Raw genomic sequence first — 14,804 nt, 5'->3', positions numbered from 1 at the left:
AATGCGCCCTCTGGCTAAATACGAGAGACTGAGCTAAAAATGAATAAAACTGCAGCTTTCACGTCTATTTATTCTGAAAAATACTGCTTAAATGAGCCTAAACGTGTTGTCTGGGTTTAGCTGGTTGAACATGCAGGTTTCAGAGAAGTTTAGGGAGTTCAGTTTAAGCTTCATAGAAAGTGTTACTTAAAAGTAATGAGTAAAACAAATGACTGTGAATGCTGACACAACCACAGAAAACTACGACCAAATTCACAATAACACACGTTTCATAAAGCTGATTATTTTTATTTACCAAAGCCGTTACAAAGAGTGAATAGCACAGTGTTAAAGAGATTATTATGGCACAAACTGTTAAGATTTCTAATAAAAAGTCCTGAGGCACAGCTAGCAAAACACAGATCAGCATTACAAATATACTGCATAATCCCAAAACCTGAGACACTTTCTATGTGTAGAGGGATGACAGGCTGATTACTAAAGCACAACAGGTATGCTTTAAGAAAGTCATTTTTAAAAATCAAATTAGGCATACAGATAAACAGATGAGCTGAAAGCAGAATATGAACAATGAAGCTTTTCCTCCCATATAACCCATCAGGAAGAAACTGTTTCCTGTGAATTAATGCTTTGAAAAAGTTAGCAATAAATCAATCATTTAAACTATATATTAAGGAGCCAATATAAAAATACTATAGCAATTTATAGTAAATACTGTAGTGTTTTTGAACCGTACTATAGTAAAGTACTTGAATTAACCTGTTGTGGTGATTCTACAGTTGCTATGGTAACACAACTACTATAGAAATGACTATTGTAATTGATCTGTTGCGCTACACTATAGTAACAATTACTATAGTAAAATTTCTGTTGTGGTGACTATACAGTTGCTATGGTAATGCAACTACTATAGTAATATAGCTTTTGTAGTGATTCTGCAGTTGCTATGGTAACAACAACTATAGTAATTGATCTACTGTGGCGATTATACAGTTGCTATGATAACAACTACTATATTTATATATCTGTCGTGGTGATTCTACAGTTGCTATGGTAACAACAACTATAATAATTGATCTGTTGTGGTGATTCTACAGTTGCTATTGTAACACAACTATAGTAATTTATCTGTTGTGGTGATTCTACAGTTGCTATAGTAACACAACTACTATAATAAATTATCTGTTGTGGTGATTCTACAGTTGCTATGGTAACACAACTACTATAGTAATATAAATAAATCACCAAACACTGTAGTTTTCTACAAATATAGGGTATATTATGTTACACTACAGCACAGTTTACTGTAGTAAAAACTTAAGTATACTACAGTGTTTATTACAGTTGATCAGTTCACTATAGTTAATACTACAGTATCTTGGAGCACTCAACATAGTTGTAGATCCTATAATCAACACTGTAGGCTATAATACAGGTATTAGGTTACAGTATGGTTCAAGAACATAATATTCACTATAGCTCAATGACTATATGGGTAATGAGTATTAATGCATTAGGAAAGCAGTCTAATGTTGAAAATATGAATGTATTTTATAATTAATTTGGTCTACTAATGTAATGTTTTACTGCATATGGGAGGAAACATGTAATTTAGCATGCGATGTACATAGTGTATAAGTAGATAAAATGTACATTTCTGAATTATCTTTGAGATATAATGCTAATGGCATGTTATTAATCATATTTAATGGTAAACAAGACAAAACTATCAATATTTAGATTATTAGTGTTTAGTTTTTCATCAGTTTCTCATTAACAGCTCTTTACTGCGACTCTTTTCACATCACGTCTGTGTTAAACATAAGTGCTCAATAAAGCTATTCATACACACGATTCTCTGTGATCTAGACAGCACTATTTAATAATGAAGCCTCATTCACGGTTTAAAACCAGCACGTTTCACACAACTATCACTTTCTGCTCAGTAAAGCTCCACTTGAAGTGGGTTACAGCTCCAGTTTGGGTGGGATTTCTGCCATAAAGGGAGATTTCATAAGGACAATAATGATGAAATAGCCGTGCTGACTGCACTGGTAATGAAAGGGTTAAAAAGGCTGAGAAAAGAAGGATTTCTCCTCAGATCTGAGTGTGGAGAGGTAGAAACATGACGTCTGCTTACTTGCATATTAGAAAACTGATTGAATTAAACTCATCTCTTCTAGAGGGAGCTTTAGAAAACTCTGAGCAGATTTAAGTGCTTTAAACAGCCACTGAGTGAGTTTAAAAGACCTTTAGAAGGACACACACACACACTCTCTCTCTCTCTCTCTTGTGTGTGTGTGTCAGATGCGTATGAGCACTGATAGGCAGGTCAGTGCTCCGTCTACCTTCATCTTCTCCTGATTGGCCACTGGGATGAGCATGTGACTCTTCAGCCTCTCGAACACCTGAAAAACACCTCAGACGTCACATTCTGCTTTTCATCATCAAATGTTCAATATTATACACATTTTATTATAACTTAATGAGAAATTTCATTGACACACACAATTAAATATAAACTACATTCTCTAAAACATTTCCTATCATAAAACTATCTTTTCTGCTTGACAAACAGTAATTGATCTGTTTTGGTGATTCTACAGTTGCTATGGAAACATAACTACAGTAATTGATCTGTTGTGGTGATTCTACAGTTGCTATGGAAACATAACTACAGTAATTGATCTGTTGTGGTGATTATATAGTTGCTATGGTAACACGACAACTACAGTAATTGATCTGTTGTGGTGATTCTACAGTTGCTATGGTAACACAACAACTACAGTAATTGATCTGTTTTGGTGATTCTACAGTTGCTATGGAAACATAACTACAGTAATTGATCTGTTGTGGTGATTCTACAGTTGCTATGGTAACACGACAACTACAGTAATTGATCTGTTGTGGTGATTCTACAGTTGCTATGGTAACATGACAACTACAGTAATTGATCTGTTGTGGTGATTCTACAGTTGCTATGGAAACATAACTACAGTAATTGATCTGTTGTGGTGATTATATAGTTGCTATGGTAACACGACAACTACAGTAATTGATCTGTTGTGGTGATTCTACAGTTGCTATGGTAACACAACAACTACAGTAATTGATCTGTTTTGGTGATTCTACAGTTGCTATGGAAACATAACTACAGTAATTGATCTGTTGTGGTGATTCTACAGTTGCTATGGTAACACGACAACTACAGTAATTGATCTGTTGTGGTGATTCTACAGTTGCTATGGTAACATGACAACTACAGTAATTGATCTGTTGTGGCGATTCTACAGTTGCTATGATAACACAACTATACTAACTAATCTGTTGTGGTGATTCTACAGTTGCTATGGTAATATGACAACTACAGTTATTGATCTGTTGTGGTGACTGCAGTTGCTATGGTAACACGACAACTACAGTAATTGATCTGTTGTGGTGATTCTACAGTTGCTATGGTAACATGACAACTACATTAATTGATCTGTTGTGGTGATTCTACAGTTGCTATGGTAACATGACAACTACAGTTATTGATCTGTTGTGGTGACTGCAGTTGCTATGGTAACACGACAACTACAGTAATTGATCTGTTGTGGTGATTCTACAGTTGCTATGGTAACACATTTTTTGTGAAAGTGATTGTGTCTTTGTGTGTGAGTGTGTATGGGGGAGTGAGTGCGCTGTAATGCAGTTGCGTAACTTAACGAAAGAACACACACAGCTGTGTCATTTAAATCACCTCTTTCTTTCTTTCTCTCTCTCTCTCTCTCTCTCTCTCTCTCTCTCTCTCTCTCTCTCTCTCTCTCTCTCTCTCTCTCTCTCTCTCTCTTTCTCTCTCTCTCTCACACACACACACAGATGAGAGAAACATTACAGCATCTGAATAAGCCTGGTAAAGGAGTGTGTCACAGTGTGGCGGATCTCCAACAGCGCAGTGTTTTCCTACGAGTCGTCCAGCTGACAATAACACACACTTCAACACACACACCATCACGCGCACACACCACAACACACTCTGCAGGAAATAATGAAGTCAGTGATGTTCAGCTTCGAGTGTTTCTCTTCAGTGTGTGTTCAGGAGTTAGTGTAGTTTTGTCTGTGTGTGTGTGTGTGTGTGTCTGTGTGTAATGTGTGCATGTGTTCTGTGTGTAGTCTGTGTGTGTGTGTGTGTGTGTGTGTGTGTGTGTGTGTGTGTGTGTGACCTTGGCACTCTCAGGAAACACTTCAGGTGTGCAGTGCAGTAGAACATCTCCTTTCCCCGGCAGGTTCATGTACACACAGTTTGCAGCTCGATCATCAGGAACCGTCAGCTTCTCATATTTAAAATCACTCATCTGCTGCATTATCTACACACACACACACACACACACACACACACACACACACACACACACACACACGCACACACGCACACACACACACACGTGAGAAAAGAGCACACTTGACATTCTTGACATTAATATCGGTGTGTGTGTGTGTGTGTGTGTGTGAGCTTGAGCTGACCACATTCAGCCAGTAGAGGGCAGCATCACACTGAACACAGATAAATGAGAATATAACACACACACACACACACACACTGAAGTGGCGCAGTGGGTAGCAAAATCACCTCACAGTCTCAGCTGGGTCAGTTGGTGTTTCTGTGTGGAGTTTGCATGTTCTCCCCGTGTTGGTGTGGGTTTCCTCCAGGTGCTCCGGTTTCCCCCACAGTCCAAACACATGCGCTATAGGGGAACTGATCAACTAAACTGGCCGTAGTGGATGAGTGTGTGTGTGTGTGTGAGAATGAGTGTGTATGGGTGTTTCCCAGTACTGGGTTCCAGCTGTAAGGTCATCCACTGTGTAAAACATATGCTAGATAAGTTGGCGGTTCATTCTGCTGCACATCCATGATGCCAATCTCCCGTTTCATCACATCCCAAAGGTGCTCTATTGGATTGAGCTCTGGTGACTGTGGAGGCCATTTGAGTACAGTGAACTCATTGTCATGTTTATTGTCATCCATGCTTTCAGAAACACCAACTGACCCAGCAGGGACTCAAACCAGCAGCCTTCTTGCTGTGAGGCCACAGTGCTACTCTCTGCACCACCACACCGCAAAACATGACATTAATATGTAAATTAATTCTGGAAACGTTTACCATGATAGCAACATGCTAACTCATGGCAGCACGGTTTTAAAGCACGCCAATAACATGTTCATTAATTCTGGCAAATGTTAGCATGCTAACAACATGCTAGGTCATGAATAGAATCATGTTAGAAGCTGTCATCACCATCCTAATGGGTATAAGGCTGTTCTCTGGGCTGTCTGTGGAGGTGTGTTTGTACCTTCAGGGCCTTCTGTGCGGCGTCACTGGAGCCGATAGCGATGAGGTCTGGAGCAGCCATACTGCAGAAGCTCTTCAGATGGAGACCCTCCTCTACAGCAACAGTGGACACTGAGTAATCCTGGAACACACACACCAGCATTCTGACAAACGTTCACTAATAAAACAGGGAAATATGGAGTACTGCAGCGCTTTAGCTCAGCTGGTGGACACAGTGGGCTTTGGAAAAGGACAGCTAAAGTGCTCCAGACTTTAATATGAGACGGCAATGTGCTGGGAGACGGCTGAGGACAGAACACGGACAGGTTTCTTGAGGAGAGTATGGATGTGTTTACAAACAGAGCTGTCCCCGGCGCTGTGAGCGTGTTCACGCAGCTCTTCTGCTTTCACTTTAGCTGGTTAAAGTTTCCATAAAGCATGGGCATGGGCACGATAAGGGGCTGTTTGCTGCGGCTCGTTACGAAACGCTGACGTTAAACGCATCCGTGACATTAGCGAGGAATGTTCCGCTCCTACAACGAGCGCTTGATTCTCATTCAGAAATCAAAGACTGTGTTTAGTGTGGTTCACCATCTGCGGAGGGAGAGTTACAGACGATAAACATCCCTCACACTCATACACTGAGCAGGAGGAGTGAGGGACGGGGGGACACACAGATGGACACACAGACAGACAGACGAGTCTCACCTTAAAGGTGTCGGCCAGGATCTCTGCTCCTCTCTGATTGGTCCTCTTTGATAATCCCACAAAGAACTCTTTACCTGAACACAGAACAGAAGAGTCACACACACACACACACACACCACTGAGATAACCACCTTCTAGAGTTCACTAGGAGAGGTCAGAGGTCAGCGGAGTTCATCTGGTTCAGCTCTACATCAACAGCACTGATGCTGATCAACACTCAGCTGCATAAACACACACTTTTCCACACTCCACATTCCTCCTCCACAGTCATCTGAGAGCAGTTCCTCACAGTCTGCACTAACAGTCGGAGTGTGCATGCCAGCGCTCCTGCACTGATCTCCGAACAGTGTAACGTGACGCTACAATCCAGAACAGTAGCCACGAAATGCCTTACACAGAAGATATGAGCGTCTCCATGCCAGAAGGAAATGTTTCTGGCCAGGAAAAACTGCAGCCGAACGTCTCCAGACTCAATTAGATGTACCGCTGCAGTTTCCAGATGCTAAAGGTGACCCACATTGAGCTGAAGAAACCGACCAGACACGCTGTACATCAGATCAAGAACGATTCCACAGCGTCTGAACACCCATTCACGGCTCTTTAAGAGTACATCTGTGCTGCATTAGAAGCAGAGAGAGGACGGAGTGGAGTCTGATTAACAACAGGGCAAAAATAAACACCACAGGTTTATACAATAGAGTCAAACCATGAGACGCATCCAAATACCCAGCTTTATTTAGACGTGAATAATCAAGATTAGGTAAACATGTGTGATTGATCATTTAAATCTTTATATTAGAAGATGCTTTAATAACATTACAGAAACGTCAGTTATATGGATAATAGTGTATTAAAACTGGGTGCTCCGGTTTCCCCCACAGTGCACTATAGGGGAATTGATCAACTAAATTGGCTGTAGTGTATGAGTGTGAATGAAAGTGTATGGGTGTTTCCCAGTACTGGGTTGCAGCTAGAAGGGCATCCGCTGTGTAAAACATATGCTGGAATAGTTGGCAGATCATTCCGCGGTGGTGACCCCGGATAAATAAGAGACTAAGCCGAAGGAAATGAACGAAAGAATGTTTTGCTCAGTTGCTAGGGTGTTGCTATGTAGTTGCTAATTGGTTTAAAGTGTTCTGGCCAGTTGCTAGGGTGTTGCCATGTAGTTGCTAATTGGTTTAAAGTGTTCTGGCCAGTTGCTAGGGTGTTGCCATGTAGTTGCTAATTGGTTTAAAGTGTTCTGGCCAGTTGCTAGGGTGTTGCTATGTAGTTGCTAATTGGTTTAAAGTGTTCTGGCCAGTTGCTAGGGTGTTTGCTATGTTTTTGTTGCTAATTGGTTTAAAGTGTTCTGGCCAGTTGCTAGGGTGTTGCCATGTAGTTGCTAATTGGTTAAAGTGTTCTGGCCAGTTGCTAGGGTGTTGCTATGCTGTTGCTAATTGGTTTAAAGTGTTCTGGCCAGTTGGTAGGGTGTTGCTATGTTTTTGTTGCTAATTGGTTTAAAGTGTTCTGGCCAGTTGCTAGGGTGTTGCCATGTAGTTGCTAATTGGTTTAAAGTGTTCTGGCCAGTTGCTAGGGTGTTGCCATGTAGTTGCTAATTGGTTTAAAGTGTTCTGGCCAGTTGCTAGGGTGTTGCTATGTAGTTGCTAATTGGTTTAAAGTGTTCTGGCCAGTTGCTAGGGTGTTGCTATGTTTTTGTTGCTAATTGGTTTAAAGTGTTCTGGCCAGTTGCTAGGGTGTTGCCATGTAGTTGCTAATTGGTTTAAAGTGTTCTGGCCAGTTGCTAGGGTGTTGCTATGCTGTTGCTAATTGGTTTAAAGTGTTCTGGCCAGTTGCTAGGGTGTTGCTATGTTTTTGTTGCTAATTGGTTTAAAGTGTTCTGGCCAGTTGCTAGGGTGTTGCCATGTAGTTGCTAATTGGTTTAAAGTGTTCTGGCCAGTTGCTAGGGTGTTGCTATGCTGTTGCTAATTGGTTTAAAGTGTTCTGGCCAGTTGGTAGGGTGTTGCTATGTTTTTGTTGCTAATTGGTTTAAAGTGTTCTGGCCAGTTGCTAGGGTGTTGCCATGTAGTTGCTAATTGGTTTAAAGTGTTCTGGCCAGTTGCTAGGGTGTTGCTATGTAGTTGCTAATTGGTTTAAAGTGTTCTGGCCAGTTGCTAGGGTGTTGCTATGTTTTTGTTGCTAATTGGTTTAAAGTGTTCTGGCCAGTTGCTAGGGTGTTGCCATGTAGTTGCTAATTGGTTTAAAGTGTTCTGGCCAGTTGCTAGGGTGTTGCTATGCTGTTGCTAATTGGTTTAAAGTGTTCTGGCCAGTTGCTAGGGTGTTGCTATGAGGTTGCTAAAAAGTTCGAAGTGTTCAGGCCAGTTGCTAGGGTGTTGCTATGAGGTTGCTAAAAAGTTCGAAGTGTTCAGGCCAGTTGCTAGGGTGTTGCTATGAGGTTGTTAAATAGTTCGAAGTGTTCTGGCCAGTTGTCAGGGTGTTGCTATGTTGTGGCTAAATGGTTTAAAGTGTTTTGGCCAGTTGCTAGGGTGTTGCTATGTTGTTGCTAATCGGTTTAAAGTGTTTTGGCCAGTTGCTAGGGTGTTGCTGTGTTGTTGCAAAATGGTTTAAAGTGTTCTGGCAAGTTGTCAGCTTGTTGCTACGTGGTTGCTAAAGCGTTTAAGGTGTTTGGGCCAGTTGCTAGGGTGTTGCCATGTTGTTGCTAAATGGATTAAGGTGTTCAGGTCACTTGTCAGATGTTGCTCCGTGGTTGCTAAAGTGTTTAAGGTGTTCGGGCCAGTTGTCAGCTTGTTGCTATGTTGTTGCTAATTGTGTTCTGGCTAGTTAGTTTGTCAGGGTGATGCTTTGTGGTTGCTATGTGACAAAAGAGTGTTCTGGCCAGTTGTTATGGTGTTCCTATGTGATAAATAAAATGTCAAAAATAAACATCACAGATTTATGTAAACAAATCAGCCACATCAAAACATTCATGTTAATTTCTAGATGAATAATCAAATGTATGTAAATCAGTGTGATTGCTCATGTAAATCTCTGTATTGATGGTCAGAAAATGCTTTTTTTTAAATATTAAACAAATTATATGATGTTTTGTGTAATGATAACACTGCATTATATAATCAATAAATACATTTAATGAGTGGCCATGGTTCATCTGTGCACATATGGATTTGATGCTACAGTGGGTGGTCTATATTTAACAAATAAAACAAGCATTGTAGGCTGACTCTGCACCTGTGAACAGAATGTCTCCTCCATCCATCGTGGCTGATTCATCTCTCATCTCAACAATATTCAGGCCGAGCTCAGTCAATGCACCCTTCATGGCCACCGTCTGGAAAACAAACGTTCACATTACATTAGTGCTCAACACCTCTCAGAACAGCACTGCAACAGCATAGTAAACACAAAACATTACACAAGGAAGACTGATGCATTGTGTTTGTGATGGAAATCAATAGAAGTGCTGGAATCCACCACTGATACTAACTCTTTTACCTTTAGCTTGTAAACATCTTTCGCTAGCCAAATGTTTATGTCATTGTATTGGTAAATGCTTGTTCATTTCAGCCGCTGGTTCTTGGCTGGGCTGGGGCATGCTGTCATTGAGAGAAACTGTCTCCATGGCCCTCCTCACCCTCCTCTTTCCTCCATAAATGTTTAATGTGAACAGAACCTCAGCATTTCAGCTCTTAATGTGACTATAAACACCTTTAATTATTGCATCATAATGTTTTACCAGCAAATGTGTGATGACCCGCGGCTCTCACTTCTGCCCTGCAAGCTAAGCTTCAGTGGTGATGTCATGTGCATGCTGTCGCCAGGGTGTTCAGGCTGTTTCTGGGGTGTTCCAATATGGCTGAAAGACTGTTCTGGACAGTTGCCAGGGTGTTGCTATGTGAATTAAAATGGTTTGGAAATTGCCAGTGAGTTGCTATGTGATTGCTAAATGGTTCGAAGTGTTCTGTCCAGTTGTCAAGGTCTTGCTGTGGGGTTGCTATGGCACAAGATGTGTTCTGGAACGTTTCCATAGTGTTGCTATGTGGATGCCACATAGGTAAAGTGTTCTGGACAGTTGCCAGGGTGTTGCTATGTGAATAAAAATGCTCTGGCGAATTGCTCTGGTGCTGCTATGTGGTTGCTAAATGGTATTAAAGTGTTCTGTCCAATTGGCAGGGTGTTGCTATGTGGCTGCTAAATGGTTTAACATTTTCTGGCCAGTTGTCAAGGTGTTGCTATGTGGTTGCTATGTCACTAGATGTGTTCTAGAGAGGCTCCAAGATGTTGCGATGTGGTTGCTAAATGCCTTTACAGGGTTCTATCCAGTTGCCAAGGTGTTGCTATGTCACTAGATGTGTTTTGGACACTTTCTATGGTGTTGCTATGTGGCTGTTAAATGGTTTAACGTCTGACTGGTTTCTATGGTGTTGCTATGTTGCTGCTAAAAAGGTTTAAAGTGTTCTGCCCAGTTGCCAAGGTGTTGCTATGACACTAGATGTGTTCTGGATAGTTTCCATGGTGTTGCTATGTGGATGCCACATGGGTAAAGTGTTCTGGACTGTTGCCAGGGAGTTGCTATGTGGCTGAAGGAATGTTCTAGTCAATTGCCAAGGTTTTGCTAAGCTAGTGCTAAATAGTTTAAAGCGTTCTGTCCAGTTGCCAGGGTGTTGCTAGGTGGTTGCTATGTCACTAGATTTGTTCTGGACAGTTTCCACAGTGTCACTATGGGGTTGCCACATGACTGAAATGTTCTGGACAGTTGCCAGGGTGTTGCTATATGGCAGAAAGAATGTTCTGTCCAGTTTTCAGGGTGTTGCTACGTGGCTGTTAAAAGGGTTTAAAGTGTTCTGTCCAGCTGTCAAGGTGTTGCTATGTGGTTGACATGTCACTAGATGTGTTCTGGAGAGTTTGCATGGTATTGCTATATGGATGCCACATGGGTAAAGTGTTCTGAACTGTTGCCAGGGTGTTGCTAAGTTGCTGCTAAATGGTTTAATCTTCTGGCCAGTTTCTATGGTGCTGCTATGTTGCTTCTAAAAGGGTTTATGGTGTTCTGGCCAGTTGCCAGGGTGTTGCTTTGTGAATAAAAGGGTTCTGTACAGTTGTCAGGGTGTTGCTATGTGAATAAAAGTGCTCGGTCCATTTGCCAGGGTGTTGCTATGTGAATAAAAGGGTTCTGTCCACTTGCCAGGGTGTTGCTATGTGAATAAAAGGGTTCTGTCCAGTTGTCAGGGTGTTGCTATGTGAATAAAAGGGTTCTGTCCAGTTGTCAGGGTGTTGCTATGTGAATAAAAGGGTTCTGTCCAGTTGTCAGGGGGTTGCTATGTGAATAAAAGGGTTCTGTCCAGTTGTCAGGGTGTTGCTATGTGAATAAAAGGGTTCTGTCCAGTTGTCAGGGTGTTGCTATGTGAATAAAAGGGTTCTGTCCAGTTGTCAGGGTGTTGCTATGTGAATAAAAGGGTTCTGTCCAGTTGTCAGGGTGTTGCTATGTGAATAAAAGGGTTCTGTCCAGTTGTCAGGGTGTTGCTATGTGAATAAAAGGGTTCTGTCCAGTTGTCAGGATGTTGCTATGTGAATAAAAGGGTTCTGTCCAGTTGTCAGGGTGTTGCTATGTGAATAAAAGGGTTCTGTCCAGTTGTCAGGATGTTGCTATGTGAATAAAAGGGTTCTTTCCAGTTGTCAGGGTGATGCTATTTGAATAAAAGGGTTCTGTCCAGTTGTCAGGGTGTTGCTATGTGAATAAAAGGGTTCTGTCCAGTTGTCAGGGTGTTGCTATTTGAATAAAAGGGTTCTGTCCAGTTGTCAGGGTGTTGCTATGTGAATAAAAGGGTTCTTTCTGGTTGTCATGGTGTTGTTATGTGGTTGCTAAATGGTTTTACAGTTGTGGCGGTGTTACTATGTGGTGGCTAAATAATTTAAAGTGCACTGGTCAGTTGCCAGGGTGTGGTTTGGTGTATTCATGGTGTTGCTAGGTGGCTGCTATATAGCTGAAAGAGATTTATAAACAGTTGCCAGGGTGTGGCTATGTGGTTGCTATATGGCTGAAAGAATTTTCTGGCCAATTGCCAGGATGTTCCTATGTATCTATCTGATTTATAATTGTTCTATCTGGTTTCTAGGGTGTTGCTATGTTGGTGATATGTGACGAAAGAGAGTTCTGGCCAGTTACCAGGGTGTTGATATGTTGCTTCTAAATGGTTTGAAGTGTTTTGTCCAGTTGCTAAGATGTTGCTATGTGACTGAAAAAGTTTTGGCTATTTTCCATGTTGTTTCTATGTGTTTGCCATGGCAACACCCTGGAAACTGGACATGTTCTAGTTGCTATGTTACTGAAACTGAGTTTCCAGGGTGTTGCGATGTGGCTGTTATGTGACAAAAGAGTGTTCTGGTCAGTCTCCAGGTCGCTATGTGTGTTTTTTTGTAAATGTGATTTGAAACACTGTACACACTCAGATTTAATATGTGCCCCTTACCAGTCCAAAAAAAGTGACTACGGCAACATCAAACAGCCGAGTCCAGCTAAACTGTGCCCTCATAAAAGTAAAACTGCTGGAATGAATGCAGCCCAAGAGGAGAATGCGGCCCATAAGGAAAACATTAATTTCGGACACTGCCAGGACCTGTCCATGACATCATCATGAGGGGCCGCGGGTGATGTCATGCTGAAGGAAATATGTAAAACTTTTACGAGGACAGAAGATTTAGAGGAAGCGACCTGTGAGGAATAGAGGAACGCTTAAAAACGCAGAGGAGGTGTTGGACATGCCACCTATCAGCGGACAGTGATGTGGAGATATGTATGTGTGTGTGTGTGTGTGTGTGTGTGTGTGGTTTACAGGCTGGTTTAGCAGCTCTCGGTGGTCAGTGCTCAAGCATGTGTGTTTTACAGGATGAATCAGTGTTTCCACTCTGATATCTAGCAGTGATGTCACCACAGACCCACAACCGTCGCCAAGCATGAGCTCACACAGGTAACACACACAAGCTCACTTATCTGAACACACAAACACACAAATCGAGATAATGAGTAACACTGTTTACATTAGTAGAAATGTTGTTTTCATGCTTCTATCAGCTATAAAACTCTAAAAGTCCTAGCTTTAACAACATTATAACATGACTAGTCAGAGTGATTATAATGAACTAATGTTAGATTGAATGAGAAATGAGAATGAAAGATCTCAGGCATGCCAGAGTCGTTAAGAATAAATTAATATTCATTAAGGCTTCATTTGGTGCTTTGATTAACCTAAACGACACCTTAGCAACCAACCAGTTCACCTGAGCGACACCTTAGTAACAAAACCAGAACAGCCAAGCAACAGCTTAGCAACCAACCAGTACACATGAGAAACACCTTAGTAACCAACCAGTACATGAGCAACACTTTAGCTACTAACCAGTACACCTTAGTAACCAAACCAGAACACCCAAGCAACACCTTAGCAACTAATCAGAACCCCCATCATCATTTAACAACCAATCAGAATACCTAAACAACATCTTAGCAAATAAAATTATTTTATGTGAAGCTGCTTTGACACAATCTACATTGTATAAGCGCTATACAAATAAAGGGGAATTGAAAAATGTACACCCAAGCAACAAAAAAGTACACCCTAGCAACAATTCAATCAGAACTCCTCAGTAACACCAACAAGACCTTAGCAACTAACCAGAACACCTTAACAAGGCCTAACAACAAACAACATCTAAGCAACCAACTAGAACACCCTAGCAACACCTTAGTAACCAACCAGAACACCATAGTAACACCTTAAAACTAATTAGTCCACCCTAGCAACCAACCAGAACACCCAAACAATAACTTACCAACCAACTAGATCACTCTAGTAATACCAACCAACCAGCACACACTAGTAACATCTTAACGACTAATCAGAACACCCTAGAAACCCTTAAGCAATTAACAAGAACACCCAAAACAACACTTTAGCAACAAATAAAAACACCCTAGCAACATCTCACCAAATAACCAGAACACCCAACTAATCTAACAGAACACCATAATAACCCCTTAGCAACCAACCAGAACTCCCTAACAACATCTTAGCAACCAACCAGAACACCATAGTAACACCTTAACAACTAATCAGAACACCCTAGCAACCAACCAGAACACCCTAACAACAACTTACCAACCAGAACACCCTAGTAAAAGCAGCCAACCAGAACACCATAGTAACACCTTAACAACTGATTAGACCACCCTAGCAACCCCTTGGTAACCAACCGAAACACCCTAGTAATAGCAACACACCAGAACACACTAGTAACACCTTAACAACTAATCAGAACACCCAGCAACCCCTTAGCAATTAACAAGAACACCCAAACAACACTTTAGCAAAAAAAAAAACACCCTAGTAACACCTTCCCAACTAACCAAAAGACCCAAGCAACACCATAGCAACTAGCCAGAACACCATAGAAACCCTTTAGCAACCACCCAGTACACATTAAAAAGACCATAGCAACTAACCAAAGCACCCTAACAACCAACATCTTAACAACCAACCAGAACACCCTAACAACAGCTTAGCAACCAACCAGTACACCATAGTAACACCTTAACAATTAATCAGACAACCTTAGCAACCAACCAGAACACCATAGTAACACCATAACAACTAATCAGACCACCCAAGCAACCAACCAAAACACCCTAACAACAACCCACCAACCCACCAGAACACTCTAGTAACACCTTAACAACTAATTAGACCGCCCTAGCAACCCCTTAGCAACCCACCGGAACACTCTAATGTGGCA

At 41.4% G+C, this 14,804-nt stretch overlaps 1 protein-coding gene across 2 annotated transcripts in view; it reads right to left on the bottom strand.

Annotated features, from left to right (window-relative positions):
• Positions 1-267: 267 nt before the first annotated feature.
• ddah1 (dimethylarginine dimethylaminohydrolase 1) overlaps positions 268-14,804 on the bottom strand; it is a 60,278-nt gene continuing 45,741 nt past the window's right edge. For both annotated transcript variants that reach the window (XM_056448699.1, XM_056448698.1), the window contains exons 2-6: positions 9,246-9,345; positions 6,021-6,094; positions 5,335-5,454; positions 4,206-4,349; positions 268-2,408 (exon numbers count right to left, since the gene is read on the bottom strand). In XM_056448699.1, the coding sequence (XP_056304674.1) occupies positions 2,304-2,408; positions 4,206-4,349; positions 5,335-5,454; positions 6,021-6,094; positions 9,246-9,336 (534 nt within the window). In that variant the 5' untranslated portion in view covers positions 9,337-9,345 and the 3' untranslated portion in view covers positions 268-2,303. The remainder of the gene's footprint in view (positions 2,409-4,205; positions 4,350-5,334; positions 5,455-6,020; positions 6,095-9,245; positions 9,346-14,804) is intronic.

The sequence above is a fragment of the Danio aesculapii genome, chromosome 23 (genome assembly GCF_903798145.1).
Source record: "Danio aesculapii chromosome 23, fDanAes4.1, whole genome shotgun sequence".
In the NCBI taxonomy this organism is placed as follows: domain Eukaryota; kingdom Metazoa; phylum Chordata; class Actinopteri; order Cypriniformes; family Danionidae; genus Danio; species Danio aesculapii.
Note: the sequence above shows the minus strand (reverse complement) of the source record. Positions and strands in the feature narration are given on the sequence as shown.